The following is a 17,126-nucleotide window of genomic DNA, read 5'->3' on the forward strand; positions in this document are numbered from 1 at the left end:
CTAAGCATGGGGGAGAGGGAGACCTAGTCACTGAAGAAAGAAGCAAAGAAAGCATTGGGTACCTCAGCCTTATCCGCATGTGCTGTCACTGGATCACTGGTCCCATTCAGGAAAGCACCTACATTTTTCTTATTCATCATTTTACTGTTAATGGGGTGGCCAAAGTTTTCATGTTGTCCTTGATGTCCTTTACAAGCATCAGATATAGGTGAGCTTTGGTTTTCCTAACATCATGCTTATGTGGCCAGGCAACATTTCTAAATTCCTCCTTTGTAGCCTATCCCTGCTTCAAACTCTTCCATGCTGCCTTTTTGCATTGTAGCTTCCCTGGTTAGCCAGTGTCTGATACTTCTACTTGTTTTCTTGAGAATTAGGATGGGCTTGTGCGTGGAGGCTGCTGTCCTCAGAGGCCTGCAAGCTTCCCTGAGTTCCTTTGCACTTCAGAGCTGCCTCCCATGGGATCCCACCTACCACTTTCCTGAATAAACCAAAGTGTGCTCACCTGAAGTCCATGGTCCATACTGCTACTTTCCTTCCTCACCCCCTTTAGGATCTTGAACCCCACTACCTCATAGTCACTACAGCCAAGGCTGCCATTGATTAGACATCCCTAAGCAGCTCTTCTTTACCAGTGAACAGCTGACCTAGCTATGTGTCACTCGCATTGACCCATTCAGTACTTGTATCAGAAAGTTCTCCCTGACACCCTCCAGGACTCTTGTTGACTGCTTGTACCTGCTGTGTTGCCCCTCCAGCAGATGTCATGAACATTGAAGTCCTATACAAGAAACAGGGTCTGTGATCCAGAGGCTTCCTTGATTTGCTTCAAGAAGAAGATTTCACCACCTCCCTCACCCTGATTGGGGTGCTCTGCAACACACTCCTGTCACTATGTCACCCCATGTCCCTGGATTCGTGACTGGTGGCTTTGTGACTGCACAGGGATCTCTAGTTCCTCCTGTGTGTTTCCCAGGCTGCATTTGTGCACGTGTACCCAAGGCAGGTGTCTGTTTGCCACATTTTATTATTCCTGAGGTCTCTTCTGTTCCTGTTGCCCTACAACTTTTGCTTTAATTACAATATATTTCCCTTTGTTCCCCAAGACAGGATCAGAGCACTGCCCCTCTCCTTCCCACATCTTGTCTGCCCTCCTCTCCTTGTTTCTTGCCCTATGCCTTCTCAAGCACCCAGCATTATGGCTGCGGTCCGAAAAGCCAGTCACAGGGTGTGCCATGGTGTTACGGAACCAGTGAGCTGCTGGCATGAGTCACAGCCATGGCCTGCCAACCTCTGTGCACGCTTACCAAAACAAATTAAATTGTGATGAGGAAGGGATATGCCTTCTCACATCTGCAAAGGGCTAAGGGTTTAGCACTCTGTGGAGTGGAAGCTTACCTGGAATTACTTGGAAAGTGGAGGATTAGATGGGCCATGCTTAAAAAGTCCTCTGAAGTCCCAGGTGTTTGGTTTGTTGTGCCCAGGGCTAGACTTGCTTCTGATTAGGATGAGCTGAAAAGGTATTGGTGATACTTCTGCTGTGTATAACTGAATTTTAAATGCCCTGTAAACAGCAGCATTAAGAAATATACATCTGTTCTTAACTGTAAAATTTAGTAAGTGGTATAGCAGCAAGTGCAACAGTGCCTACATTTTACTGGAAGAGAAACAGAATTGTAATAAGTTAAATCCTGTTGACCACTGAGGAAGTGAAAATGAGGCCTGGTTTTAGCTTCAGCAGAATTCAATGTGTAAAAATGCTTACACAATGCTAATATGCAAACTGCTTGACTGTGAAAAGAGTTGTTTTCAGACTAACTTTTCTGACCTCAGTAGATAAGGATCAGCGTTCAGGAGAGAAAGAGATAATTTATTTTAAAGTGTGCACTTACTGCTGCTTATGAGGTGTCTTTTTCATAGATTTTGTTTTCAGGCCAATAGGTGCATTCAGATTAAAGAACATTAGAGACTCCAGGCCTTTCAGTCTTGTGTTCCATTATTTTGATATTGTGATTATTTTTTTTTTGATGTGTCAGTATTCAGCCCAGCCTGCTAATAGACTTGTCTCAATCTTGTGGATAACTCTTGCAGATGCAACTTTCTTCCCAGACTGAACTGACCTGGATACACAACATGCACAACAGCACTGCCGAAACTCCGCAGACAGCTGGAACGGGTAATGAGACTTTGTCCACACAGTCATCGAGCTCCAAGTTTTCACTGGGTGTGCTGGTGCTGCTGGCTTTCCTCATGGTGTTGCTAGCTCTGGTCACCATCCTTGGAAACATCCTGGTGATCCTTGCTTTCATCATGGACAGAAACCTCAGGCATCGGAGTAACTATTTCTTTCTCAATCTTGCTATTTCTGACTTTGCAGTGGGTAAGTCACAACTGTGGAGGCATGTACTATCTGTTTCCTAGGAATCTTAGGAGAAGCAATGGGGTTTATTTTCTGGGTGGTTTTCTTCTAAGAGAACTCTTTCCCAGCTGTGTGTCTAGGGGAAGGGTAAGGAATGGTAGAAGCTGCGTGAAGTGTTTTAGCAGCCTATTATGGCTCCAAATACATTGTAATGAGAAATGCATCCTTTTTCATATAAATACTTTTAATGTTGCTTCAGGAAAAAGGAGCAACTATTGTATGTGAATACCAATTGTTTGCTACAGTTTATGGTTTACCTTTGCTCCTGTAAGATTGTTCATCACACACTTCAGAACATCTTTATATTTGACAGTGTAACTGTTTTCTTATACAGCCATCTGTGGTACATACAGGTAAATCAATTACTTCTCTACCTAGTACTAATGGCTTCTGAGTGTATTCTACAACAAAACACTTTACTACTATGACTTTTTACTGGCTTCCACTTAATGTGGGCTATAGATCAAATGGATTGTTTGATGCCAGCAGCAGCCTCCTGGCATCTCCCATCTGTTTTTCTTATCAGTCCCCTCTTCCCATAGTGTCATTGCAGAAGTCTAGAAGAGTTGGCCCCTGGAGGTGCCATGGATCAAGTCCTGGCGGGTGATGCTGGGCGAGGAGGTGGGGGGGATGAATGCCTTGTGCAATACTCCTTCAGGGTTCATGCCAGGGAAACAGCCCGTGCAGCAGAGAAAGCCTCACAAAACCACGGTCCTGTGGCAGATGTTCCAGCAAACATCTTGACTTGAGGCTAGCAAGGAGGTATTTCTGCAGACAAGTTCTTTCTCTTCAGGACAGAGACCAGTATTCCCTGAACGACAAGGAGGGAAATAGCACTCATTTACCTACTCCACTTCTAGCAATACTGTACCCCTAACTGCTGTTCCTTTGTCAGTGCTGTGTAGTGAAGTGTATTAGTTTAGCCTTTAAGAATGTCCTTCATTCAAGCCATTTATAACCTGTGGTGCCTAATTCTGGGGCTCACCCCATGGGACAGAACCCAAACAACGCATGTGCTAGAGCCTTTGCTTCTTGCTCCAGGCAGACAATTTGCTAGAGTTGCCATTTCCTTGCTCAGGTCTTCTGCAAAAGAATGTCTCTCCTCATATCTTACAGTTTAGTCAAGAGATTTAACTATCTACCTTCTACATCAGTTCTTGTTTGTGGCTGGTGCCTCATGGAGTCTTAAATCAGCCAACAGGAAATGATTAGTATCAGTATTATATTGGCCTATAGACCATGCAAATCTTAGACTTCGTCTCTGCGATCAGTCAGAAAATGCTTTATTTTCTGAAGCTGCTGTGGTATTTTTTTAATCCTTACAAGTCTTGACTCTTTCCAGGCATGGAAATTACTAATTAGTAAAAGTGAGAATAGTTTAAAATATAAATGCTTAAAACCTGGTTCTTGCATCTGTATTTATATCTATGGCTAAAAGCAGTCATTACTTTTTGACATGGTGCCAAACATTGATCCCATTGAAACTGATGAGAGCAGGAGCTGTCATCAGCAACTATGAAAAATGAGTATTTTGTACAAAAGTGATGCTGCTTGTATTTAAAGTATATGCTAAAACAAGCAATCAGTATTGAAAGAGATGTACACATTTCCCTGTTGATAACAATCTGCCAGCTCACTGCCCAGAGGTTTATTGTCAGTGGGCCACATCAGCCTGGATATGGTCAGTAACTTCTAAGATCTTGATGGACATATTAAGAAAAGAATAATCTGAAGAGTTTAAAATGGATCCTGAAGCTGCATATAGTTTTCTCTTTGTCTCTGGTAAATGAGCATTTTCAGGAATGTAGCATCAGATATTGCACCATACTTTTGAAAGAATATTAGTGGTAAAATGAAGAAGTTGATGGCTTAAAAATAAACCACAAACAGAACTTTCTTATAAAAGTACTTCAGTGGAAGGCCTTTTGGACAAAAAACAAATGTAGCAACCAAAAAAATAGTTCCGGACTTAATCTCAGCTGGAAAACCAGCATGAGATTAAAACACCCCTTAAAAATGGGAGAGGTTTTCATACCTCTGCTGAGTCTGCTCTATCTCTGCTAGAAGAGGTTTCTAGACACCACGCAGACTGTCCAATATATTGTCTTTAGCTTACAAATGCTAACCAATCTTACAATAATAACTGGCATTAGCAACATCTGTAGATGTGTTTTGGGGAAAACTCTAACACAGATAAAAGATGAGAGGATATACAATGATGAGGTTACATGTCAGAGCACAACCACAGTGCATATATGCTGCAGCACTGATTATATACCTTTTGAGACTCTAAGTTGGTTAGACTGCAGTTTTCTTCTTCAGCAGATCCTTCTTTGCTGATGTGCCTTGAGCTTATTCCCAACAATCAGTATACATACTCTAAGATCTAATACATAGGAATTCACCATCAGATTTCATGAGAATGTAAGAATTTCTGTATATAAATTATATATTCACCTTAATAGATTTATCTTTTTTTTTAGCCAAATACCAGAATAGTGTGTGTCTCTGCTTCTAGGAGTACCATTTGCAATCTATATGAACTGCATGTTGTCTCTGTGATTGCTTCCCATAGGTGTGTTCTGCATGCCCCTCTACATCCCTTACAGCCTGACAGGGAAATGGTACTTGGGAAAAGGTGTCTGCAAGCTCTGGCTAGTTATGGACTATCTCCTGTGCACAGCTTCAGTATTTAATATTGTTCTTATCAGCTATGACCGCTTCCTGTCAGTTACTAAAGCTGTAAGTACCCTGTTTATAGCTTCTCTGATTTTGTCGCAAGACCATTGGAGGATTATATTCACCAACCTTTGCCATGTTGGTGAGTATAAGCCCAAACTTAATTGCAATAATAGCCCTCAAAAATGTGTTAGCATGTGGAGATTGTTAGATATTTGCAGCTAGGTGTGGTGAATATTCTGCACTGAGAATGCTCCAGCCCAGAGCTGGTCAAACAAGACTTTTCTCACAATATCTGTTGCAGGTTGCTGTTGTGCTACTGCTTGAGGAAAAGCAGGCTGAGGGGTGAAAAGGGTAAGGCAGAAGGCTGGTAAAAAGGGGGCAAGGAAAGAAGAAATTCAAAGTAAACTGGATTTGGCTTTGGACATAAAATCGAGCATGGGAGGAAAAGGCAGTGAGGCTAGGGCAGTGAAGGATATCGGGGAGGATGTCTAGACCTGATACATGGTGCCAAATGATCCTGGAGAAGATTGGGAGCAAGAGCAAAGGGGGCGGAGAGTGGGACAAGGTGCAGATGGCAGCAACTGCTTCTGGGCATGCGGCAATAGACTCCTCTCGGTGCCTGGAGAACCCCAAACTTCAGATGCACTCTGTGCCTCTGCTTTCTGCAAAGCATCCTACACACTTTATGTGTGCGTTATGTCTCGGTTCATGCTAAGGATGGAGATCAACATTTCTCACTAGCCATTCTGTTAGCTCAGGTGGCAGGGAAATGTCAGGGAGAGCTAAAGTTTCCAGCTATTTGGTGATGTATGAGAATGTCAACATAATGTCATATGATAGAATTTCAGTTTTATTTTTGTTAATTATATTTAATTTAACTTATTATAATTGCCTTTTTATTATATTTTATTATTTTATGTTATTTTATTTCATTTTAAGAAAAAAATCCCAGAAATCAAACACCAAAACATTTTGCATGTAAGAAACATTACACTGGAAAGCCAAAGACTCAGCATTTACAAAGTGCAAAATTCAGAGCACCTGCACAAATGTAATTAAGACCTATGGACATTTGTATGATAGTCTTTAATGACATAAATTCAACCTTTTTTTTCAATTGGATGTCTAAGATCCCAGAATTACACATTCACCCTGTCATCCTGTGAAAGGGATGGAGCAGGATGTGAGCTACAATATTTCAGTCTGTTCTGCAACTTATAGTGGAAAATATGTACTGGACACAGAGTGGGGGGATAAGGAAGAAAGGGATGACTTTGTGGTTTCATGACCTAAAGCTGAAATCTATTCTCACATCTTCTTGAATTGTGCAATAAACAATTTTCTCAAAGGTGGGTATTAAATATATGTGCCACATTTTCTGTTGACCACTGTGACGTGTAGTCCTATTTGCTTGTAACATGCTGTAAAAAGCAGTGCAGTTGTCAGTGAATGGAAGCCATGCTCTTAACAACAACAATAAAATGCTTATTACTGTGGCACTTCAGACCATAGATGTCTCAAACAAGGCATACCAAATTACTAGGTACTGATGGATGATCATGTGTCATCACCTGGATCAGGACCCTAGCACAGTTACATCAACATGTAGAAAGACACCTCTATGTTATGTCAACATCAATCAATGAATTAAACATACTTGTGTGACATTCACCTGGTCAGCACAGCTGCAGTTCCAGATTACCAAGCACTCTGCTAAGTTCCTCTCCTGCTACTTCTGTTGGTTCCAAAATGTGTCTTTACAGGTGCGACCTTTTTCTTTTTTTCCCTCGCAGGTATCTTACAGAGCCCAGCAGGGAATAACGTCCAACCCTGTTGTCAAGATGGTGGCCATCTGGGTCTTTGCCTTCCTCCTCTACTGCCCAGCAATCCTCTTTTGGGAGCACGTGGCCGGACACAGTGTGGTAGCGGCGGATCAGTGCTACGCCGAGTTCCTTAACAACTGGTACTTCCTCCTGTGCGCATCCACCCTGGAGTTCTTCGTGCCGCTGCTCTTGGTGGCCTACTTCAACATGCAGATCTTCCACGACATCCAGAGGCGCCAGCGGCACGGCAGCACGCAGGACTGTGAGCCTCCAAGGAGCAGCAGCCTGTCCTGGAGGTTTTGCTTCTTGCCAAGGCCAGGAGCATCTTCTCCTCCATCGGAAGCAGAGGACAGTGTTTCTTCCTCCCCGAGGCCAAAGAAAGAGTCTTTGATAACTGAGAAATTATCTCCATCTAGAGGCAATTCTGTAACCCCAGAAAATGACTTCTCTGTTTCTTTCTGCTCAAGGACTGGGTCAAAACTGCAGCAGGACAAGAAAATTGCTAAGTCGCTTGCCATAATTGTATGTGCCTTTGCCATTTGCTGGGCCCCATACACTTTGCTAATGATTATTCGTGGGGCCTGCCAAGGAACCTGTGTCCATAACTCCCTGTATGAAATAACCTTTTGGCTTTTGTGGCTCAATTCCTCCCTGAATCCATTTCTCTACCCTCTCTGTCATGTTAAATTTCGAATGGCTTTCATGAAAATATTATGTCCCAAAAAGTTTGCAACATTGAGATCAGGCTTTTTTTAGAAGGAAAAAGGAAAAAAAGGCTCAAGAGGAGCTGGATGAGGGATGTAAGTAGCCACAGTTTGAAGTGAAAGTTAGTTTCTACCAGGAGATTAGTCTAGTTAGAAAGCCTAGATAAGCCTTCCATTAAATGTGTCCTCCTTCAGACAAATATGCATACCCAAAGTTTCTGTACTTTTTCCAGCTATTTCAATTCGCTGGTTAAAGGATATTGCCTCTATCTGGCTTTCCCTGGTAGTCTATCCACATTATCTTCATTCTGGTTGTTGAAAATACTATCTTCAATTGCAGTATAGCTTATAATAGAGTTCATGGGTGGTATTAGTTAAAAATACAATAAAGGTGGGTATTTGCCCTATGGTCAATAGTATTCTAAAGTTATTATCTTCTCTATTCTATTTCTTTTGAACAATTTGTACTGCATCCAGAGCATTTTTTTCCTTATCATAAAACATCTAGTTACGACTTTTGTTGTCAGGCACACGGGAGGATTACTTCCTCTCACTAAGGATGTCCGGACATCAGGGGAATACAGCAACTACTTTTAAAAACTCGAGTTAAGGTGTTCTCTGCAGAAGGGCATTAATCTGCATACTTGCTCAGATGCAGCAGCAGAGAATTTAGGTGTATACAGCATTTATGTGCATCTCCAGGTATTCTTCAAGAAACAAGCCTTCTACAGCTATAGTTTTGAGAGATCATAGAAAAGAGTAGTATTTGTTCTTACTTCCTGAGGGAGAAATATGCTGCTGCTGGCCCAGGGGAGGAAGTGCGCAGCAGTCCGAGCGGCTCTAACACTGCATAGCCCCCTCTGGATCATTTTGTGACTCCCAATGAAGCTCTAACCCATACTGTGAGAAACACTGGTCTTACAAGCCCTGCTCACTTCCAAATATGACATAATGCACAGGGACCAACTCAACTCCACACCTGAGGAAATCCCCATTTGGTTCAGCGTGCCAGCAGGCAAGCAATTTGAATAATTGAGAAACAGACTATCTGTGGATATTATATCTCATTTGTCCTCTTCTGTACTACTTCTAATTCGGTTACCAGCCCTTTGTTGGAGGTTATGATTAATGGGTATATTTCTTACACACTGTGTAAGGCTGTGTTTGGTTTGCTGCATGAGCCACGAAAATGGTTGACCTTGATGACTACTTATAGTATGTGTGGTGACTTAGAGGAGACAGCATGGAGGTAATCTTCCTTCAATACACAGTTTCCAAACTGTTAAGAGTTATTTAGTTGTACAACTCTGGAATTACTAGGTACTAGATTCCTTACTAAATAAACAGATGTAACTCTTTAAAATATAAATAGTTTCTTTACACCATACTGTCAGTAAGTATAAGGCTAGGAAATAAATGGAAGTATAAATACTAAAGAAATGTGAGAGGTAGTGGATGTCCCTTTTACCTTCTGGTTTTATTTAGTGTATATTCATATAGTATATTAGTATATTTTACTTAACACTCTTCTGAATGTTTTCCTTCTGGGATGAACTATCACTTAATCACAGTTACTTCTTTTGCTATACTATATGATAATTTAAACTCATCTACTTACACGAATTACACATGTATTCAGTAATGTAGGAAGTGTTGTCTCAGACATGAGCTGAGAATGGTAAGAGTTGATAGACACTACTTCAAAGACCTGTTTTGTAAATAGATCTTTGCTGAAGATGTTAATCATGGACTACAACATATGAACTGAAAATAACATTATGCCAAGAATGCATGAAAGAAATACATAAATTAAAAAAAAAAGGGGGGAAAAATCTCAATTTTGGTGTTTTTTAAATGCTAGGAAACACTGATGGGTAGTCAGCTTTTTGGGAACAAACTTGCCCAAGATTCAGGTGTGAAGTGCTGAGGAAGACGAGCCATTCTTAACACCTTCAGGTGAGAACATGAACCTGAGCTCAGTGTCAGGAGAATGATGGTGTGGGAGACTGAAAGAGTTAATGTCTCAAACATTGTGGTAGGGCAAGTTCTGCATAAGGGCGAACCCTGCATAACAATGAACCCTGCATAGCACCAAACCCCAGGTGAGAAGCTGGTGAGGAGGTTCTGTTGGAGGACGAGGACCTGCAGTTCCCTGTTCTGACAGGCTGCACAGGGCAGCTCACTGCATATGGCCAGAGGTCAAAGAATGGTCATACCTGCAGGGAGAGAGAAGTTACTCCCCAAACCACCCCCAAGCCCACCAACCCATTTCCTGAAGGTTCTAGAAGCACAAACCACGCATGATGGCTAATTAGCCTAATGAGTTCAAGTGCCCGCCTCTAAGGAGGGGCAAGGAGACTATAAAAGGACACAAATTGAAGCCCCACATGTATGCACCCACCAGAATGGGACCTCTCAGCTGACTGGACTAATGCTGGACCCAGGACTGGTGAAATCTTTCTCTTTTTTCTCTCTGCCTCTTTCTCTTCCCCGTGCTCCCCATAATCCCCACACCTCATCCCTTTAGACATAAACCGTTGACCAAGTCTGGGACTAGGAGTGGATCCAGCTGCCCCTGGGCTCCTCTCTGAGGAGTCTAGAAAGCAAGGGGGTCTGCTCTGAACCTCATGACTCAATGAGAGGGCTCTCCTTATTTTCTTGCCTGAACTGGTCCCCAAGGATTCCAAGCAAGTCTTGTAGTATATGTTTGGTGATGTACAGTTAGCATGTGTTACACAGTTTTCTGACATAGTTTCATGCCAATTCTTATTATGAGCAAATAAAAGTTGAGTTTTGTGAGTTAAAGGATCCCTGGTGTCATTTCACCTTAATTCTGACCTGGGAATCAGTGAACCTGAGTTGTCATCCTGAGAAACTGGGACGTGGCAGATAGCCAGGGGCACAGCCCTTATTTGACTGTCTAATCACTAATAAGAAGCTGCAGTATGACAAATGCAGCAAGGAGATGTATTTCTGTTGACATCATTTCCAGGCAGACCAGCTGATTACCTAGCCCAGCCTGGTCTTGTTCCACTGTCACGCTCAGCTGTCGAGGTGAAAAGTTCTCTCCTTCTACAGACTCTGGCCCATTATAATTTCCTTTGATTATTTTTTTCTTTCTCTTACATTTCTTTTTGGACTAACAGAAGCTAAAATGTAAACTTATGACAGCTATGGTGTAACTGAGAGGTTTACAAAAGCATATTGGCTTTTCTACCTCCTCTCCAACATTCTCTGAATACACTTCTTGGTCGTTCTTTAGACTAGATGTAATATTTCTTGTTGATGCCTAAAGAGCAACAGGCATTATAGAATCTCGGCCAATGAGTTAGGCTTGTAATTACTGCCAAAAGTCGACAGTTATATCCAAAGCAGGTCAGAACACAAAACACAAGTCCCCACTACACCCACCTGTTTTCTTTAAGCACAGTGTATACCAGTCTTTTACTCTGCAAAGCTTTTGCCATCTTTTAAAATGCAACTTGTAAAGTCAGTAATGTTGAACATGTGCAAACAAATCCTTTTGTGTCAGCTTTAAGAGCAAATGGTTCCTTAATGCTTTATAAGACATGCTTTTGATAATGTTAGCAATAGGGAGTTAAACATCTCATTCTGGTTAGCTTATCAAAAGGCTATCTATGAAATGAAGCCATTGCCACGTGTAGATAAGGACACATACTCTTATATCTATGATAAGTCATATTTTTTTGTTCTTCCTCTTCCTTGCTCCCATCTTTTGCTTGCTTCTCATACCAGCCTGGTCTCTGCCACAACTGGTTGGTATAGGCCAGAACAACAGCTGAATGCTGGTATCAAGAGGGACTTATGTTTAAGTAGCCTGAGGCCTCGTGAAGTCTGCGACAATGCTCTGTGCAAGGCCTAGGAAAAGCAAGTTAGTTGATGCAAGATACTGAGCACAAGCCTAGCTCCTGTGAGGGGCAGTGAAACATGTAACACTGCCTCCATTTGGGCTTACTTGACATGTTAGAAGTTGCCAGAGTAATCACTCTAACTGAACAGTGCTTCTTGATGCAAACCTGGTTTTAGGGGCGTGGGCAGACATTTCAGTAATACCTCTGGCTTATTTCTGGCACCCTTTGCAACTGTACTGGGAAGTAAGTTGGGAATCTGGTTGCTCGTCTCACTTTTTGTGAGTTATTGTTAGTAGGGTAGAAGAGTAGGAAAGAAGCTGATAAGCAAGAAAAATGGAGTGATTTAGGTGAGGGGGTAGATTAGTCTCTTCATTCTTCTGATGTAGAAGTTACTTCCAGCAGAGAAAGACACAGGATCTCCATACATTTTACTCATCCTTCAGCCAGGCAGCAGAAATATTGGGAACTGTCAGAGGGAGGGTTTAGTCCAAGAAGGTTCTTGTGAACTGTGGGTCCCCGTGGAAGTTGCACAAGTAAGCTGCATTACTGACCTAAGTGCTGATGACATTAAATTCTCCCTACACTTGCTCTGAATTCATGGTCAGTGCAGGTCCTGCAAGCCATGGCATGGGGTCTGTGCTGATGAAAGGCATTGGTAAGGGTGCTGGTTAGAGGGAAAAGTGATACTGCTGTCAGGTGCAAAATTCACTCCTCCTTTGTATTGATAGAACAATATAGGACTTTTCACATACACATCATTTGGTAAGTGAGAGTGACCAAACAACTTCCTGTTTTATACATTAAAAAAAAAAAAAAAAATCCTGCTTCAGAACACCAGAGTAAAACTTTCCTTAAGTACAGAATTTAGTTGAAAATTGCTATGAAAATGTGTGAAGAAAAAGCTTTTATAAAAAAACTGTGTATCCAAGTGCAAAAGCTAGAGTTGAATAAAAGACAGTGTCACACTTTTTAGGAGAAATCTACCTGGATTCTGCAGACATGGCTTTTTAGTTTCATTACTGAACAACAGCATAGTCCTTCATTAAAAATCTTCTGTGGGCTCTAACCAAAAGTCCTGATGAAGGACCGCTTGCTGAGCAAATCTTAGTCAAGAGCAATTGAATCTTATTGCTATTTGTGTGAGGGCCTTGTGGGCACCCAACAGGCCTTAACTGCCATGACCAAGCTCACCTGGACCCCCACCACCCCTGACATCAACCTTGGGCCCTGGAGCACCGTTAGACTGGGGTGGTCCTGGCCTGAGCTATATGAGCACCTGCAGGCTGCTCTCAGCAATGACTTTTGCATTTTTTTGAGGTTTTGACTGGACTTCTGAGATTGGCCTCAGACCCAGCTTGTCACCTCATGTTTGTGTCATATTTTCCCCCAGCCATACCTGAGGAACTGAAATCATCCACAGTGGCATAATCTGTGATATGACTTGTCTCTCAGAAAGAAATCACACAAGTGGAGCAAATCCAGTCTGACGAGGGTCTCCCCAGGAGGTTCTCAGCTCTGCCTGCCAAGGGTCTTTTGTCCTTCTTCCCCCCAAAACAATTCCAGATCCCACCCTTTCCTTGTATTTTTTTTAATCAGTGCTGTCCTAGTACTTTATAGCCGTCTTCCCTTCAACTGCATCCTTCAATGCTGGTTTTTTTTTCCTTGCAGCCTCACCACATTTCTTGTATTCATGTAGTACCTGTTTTCCCATTTTGCATCAGGTAGTTTATGTTCCTCCATACTGTTGTAGTGCCTATAGATATGCTATGGCACATATTTCTGTGTGCCTTGCTCAACAGTTCCCCACACATATTGGTACAGCTTTTTCACTAAACACATGATAGTTCTGATTGCTGTTTCCACTTACATTACCGTTTTCATTCTCATTTCCTGTGCTGTAAAAATACCTTTCTTTTAAAGATATCTACACAGAAATTGAATATTGCCCGAGTAAAACCTGTTGTTGTTAATTTGTTGCAGTCTAACACAAACATAAATACCTCCCCTTGTCTTATACAAACTTTACCATTCATAGCCTACCTGCTGTTAGGCTGCAGTAATTTTGGTGTAGAACAAAGGGTTCTTGCATCTCATCACTTCAGAACAGGTGTCATCCCCAGTATTTCTAAAATGACAGCACCGCCTTATCTCACAAATGAAAAAAGCAGACCATCTCCTTCCTTACATCACCAAATCTAGGTATTGCCCTCTTGAGACTTTTCCCCTCTAGCCTTTTTGTTTCAGGATCTGGCTACTATACTTCAAGCTGGATCAAACTTTCTTGCTGTTAAGCGTTTGTGCGGTGCTCTGATCTTCACTCATGTGCATACTTGCTTACTCATTTTCTCTCCTTGCTAAACAACTCTGTCCAAATTTTTTATCTTGAGTATGCTTTTTTTTGGTAGTAACTCTCCCTTATCTTTAAAGAAGAGCATTCGCATTCGTTAGACCTATCAGTTGCAACAAACCTCAATATAACCAATAGTGACTCTTCACTGATGTGCTCTCTCTTGAACTGTGGAAACATTTAAAATCAGCTGCTCCATTTCCCCATTTTCTGTAGGACAAGGTACAATGATTTGTGTTTGTCCTCTTCATACTGGTGTCTCTTGGTCACACTGCCTAGGTCTGACCAAGGAAGCAACACAACCTCCCCTTGAAGATCATGCTTTTATTTCTCACTCCTAGGAAGGAGGACAGTCACGCTGTTGTGTAGATGCCTTGTAAAACAGGAGGCCAGCTTTCCCCAAATACCTGCATTGCCAACAAAATGAGAAGCTCCTCCAGAGTGTGATTTAGAGGAGGGGTCTGACTTAACCCCCTGAGACAGCAGTCGAGAGGGTCTGCTCATCCCCGGGTAGGCTTGTGAAGGCAGGTGCTGTGAGTGCATCTGCTGGTTTTCCTTATGACAGCTTCTCGCAGAAGCCTCTTTTTGGCATTTTTCCTCTCGCTGTTCCAACCGACGTGCACCTGAAGATGTCACTAGTGCTACATGGTATTTTTGAAGTTCGCAAATCCATGGGTTTTTCAAATGGTGCCATTTGTATGTTCAACCCTGCATGTTTTGGCACCAGCACCTTTCTGCTAAAACCACCACCAGATCTGTTATATTACATCTAATATTTACTCTGCTGCAGAAAAGAGTAGGGGAAAGGCTTATTACCTTGGCAAAGAAAGGAAGATTTAGTCATACAGATAATCAGAAGTCAGTGCAGGGCTTCTTCCTAAGTTGCCCTGCATAGAAATTGTCCTGGGCTCTGCATTTGAAGCGGAGCCTTCTATTGCCTGTGGAAAAGGATTGAGAGTCATACCGAGCTGAGAGCAGGTCCTCAGCATCAGCTCACTGAAAAAATGCGTCCTCTCCTCTGATATAAAAGTATTTGTTCTCCTGATTGCTTTAAGTCTATTCTAATTGTGGACTGCTGCTAAAAAAGCTCCTGGCCCTGCGGTACTGCCCCGCTGCCATCCTGGGTGAGGGCTTGTGCAGCTGCGCAGGGAATTCAGCCTAGGAACCAATCCAGGTGAAAAGTAACCGTTTTTCTGTTTGGTTGGTTAGTTTAGGGAGAGTACATTATCTAGCTTATCGCACGAGCACAAAAGCACTAGCTGCTGGTGTAGCAGAAGTGGTGAGACCTATCCCTTTGTCAGCAGCTTCCTTTTGGTTCGGCTTAATGATGAAGCTGCAGCTTTGGGTATGAGTACTTGGATATCTTTCTCAGTTATTTTCTACAGATCAGAGTTTTAGCTTGGCTGTCTTGGTAAACCTCCAGCAACTTTAGCAAAGTTGTGCCAAACTAGCCTGGAGTAGAACCTTGCCTGATCAGTACTGTGGACAGCTTCAAGGGGATCTGCTCAGCTGGGCTTTTGGGGATGGAGGACTTCCCCAGTGGGACAGAGCTCAGTTCTATTCCTTTCCCTGGAGTGCTAAGGGTCTTAGCAACTTTAGGTCTGTCTTGAGCCCTTTGTATTGGGGAAACTGTCTGTAACTTAAAATTAGTGGAGTTCCCTGCTGAGACATTTACATTCAACTGATTCTGCCACTTTTGACCACTGACTGCAAGTAGAGTCAGTCCTCAAATATATACAAAGACAGTATGTCAGTGCAAATGTCTGCATTACAGGACATGAGCCAAATTAATTTCTGGAATAATGCCATGGAAGTTAATGGGTATAGTCTCTGAAGTGTAACTGTTTGCATTGTTTGTATTATATTTCAGTAATAATTTCTGGTGTACACAGATCAATCAGTTTTCAACCTGTTCTACTATTGCTATTTCAGGTTAACTCATTGCCTGGCTTTTCTGGTATTATACTGACAGGCACACTGATTCTTTTCTGTTCTCTGTAGGTGGGTTGTTCACAGTGGTTAATGTCACAATGGTCTGGTTAATTTTTTCATTATTATATATCAGGTTTCCTTTGCCATGTTCTGCCCCTTTGCACCAGACCGCCAGGCTGTATGTGTCCTGATAGAGAGCAAACAGCGCTGGCCTCTGACTCACTCCTTTTACAGCCTTACACCTAGTGTTGTGCCCTTCCTCTCCACCATGTTGGAGGAACTGGAAGTAGAGTCCTTTGAGGACCTGTATGTAAATGCTTGTTATTTTTTTTCTTGATAAAGAATGGCAATATTATCTTTTTTAATATTCTTCTCATCTAGCATGCAAGTTAGTATCTTCCTTGCTACTTGAATCTGTGCCTGTAAGAGACTGAAGAAAGGAGAGTTTAAACCAAAACTGAGGCAAAAAGATGCTTTAATTTCCGTCAGAGATTCTTGCCATGTCCAGAGCTTAGGCCCTGGCCTCTGTGCAAGTTATTTCTTGGGAAGTCACTAGATTTGTTGCTCCTTGGTATTGTGGGAGGGTACATCTGCACAGAGAGGAAAAGCAGGAGGTTAGGATTAAACTTATTCCAGCTTTTGAGTCTTAAAAGAGAGACCTGAACTCCACTGGGGAGCCAGTGTGGAGAGCAAATCACCAAGGTATTAGACCTGCAAAAACATGGGATCTTGAGCTGAGGAGCTGCTTTGTCATTTAAAATAGAGAATAAACCCATGACCCACTTGGAGGGGGCAATGAGTTTTCAGATGGAGCTAAGGAGGTTTCTTCTGGTCCCTTGCTGACCAGGGCAGGGCTTATTAGAGAAAAACTCATGTCTAATTTGATTGGGCTTACAGGCTGAAATCAGTGGCTTTACTACACATACTGATGGGACTTCAGGCTTCCAGTGACACTGGGAGGTGGGAGGAGAAAGACACTAGAACTGTAGCTCCATTTGAGGAGCGATTGTGCATTTTGTTCCTGTTGCACTGGGGTGCTGGAGCCAGTATCACTGGTCAGCTCCAGGGGACTTTTGCTACTCCTAATCTGGAAAAAATATGGTTTACTTTTTTTAACTTTTGACTTTGAATATTGAGCAATAAAGTGCATTTTACGTACCAGTGCTCCAATGGATAAAAATACATAATCTCTTCTATGGATGAATAAAAGACACATAGACTAGCATACGCAGACTGCTGGCATATTCAGAGGTAATGTGTTGAATTGCCATACTTCTGTTTGGACCCCACAGATCTTGAAAGGTAGAAAGGAAAAGCCTGGACCAGATGGGGTATGTGAGGAGGAGTAGT

General features: G+C 42.3%; 1 protein-coding gene across 1 annotated transcript; it reads left to right on the forward strand.

Annotated features, from left to right (window-relative positions):
- The first annotated feature begins 2,088 nt into the window (after positions 1-2,088).
- LOC142029448 (histamine H3 receptor-like) lies at positions 2,089-9,654 on the forward strand. The gene is made up of 3 exons (XM_075024299.1): positions 2,089-2,377; positions 4,992-5,158; positions 6,892-9,654. The coding sequence occupies exons 1-3, from the start codon at positions 2,089-2,091 to the stop codon at positions 7,675-7,677; spliced, it is 1,242 nt and encodes a 413-aa protein (XP_074880400.1). The 3' UTR covers positions 7,678-9,654.
- The last annotated feature ends 7,472 nt before the right edge of the window (positions 9,655-17,126 follow it).

Source organism: Buteo buteo, chromosome 3 (assembly GCF_964188355.1).
Source record: "Buteo buteo chromosome 3, bButBut1.hap1.1, whole genome shotgun sequence".
Taxonomy (NCBI): domain Eukaryota; kingdom Metazoa; phylum Chordata; class Aves; order Accipitriformes; family Accipitridae; genus Buteo; species Buteo buteo.

What these genes read in the sequence shown, in the direction of transcription:
- LOC142029448 (XM_075024299.1), top strand. Translation starts at nt 2,089, where the DNA reads ATGCAACTTTCTTCCCAGACTGAACTGACCTGGATACACAACATGCAC. An exon ending in TATTTCTGACTTTGCAGTGG is followed by an intron (nt 2,378 to 4,991) that starts GTAAGTCACAAC and finishes TGCTTCCCATAG; the next exon opens with GTGTGTTCTGCATGCCCCTC. An exon ending in TCCTGTCAGTTACTAAAGCT is followed by an intron (nt 5,159 to 6,891) that starts GTAAGTACCCTG and finishes TTTCCCTCGCAG; the next exon opens with GTATCTTACAGAGCCCAGCA.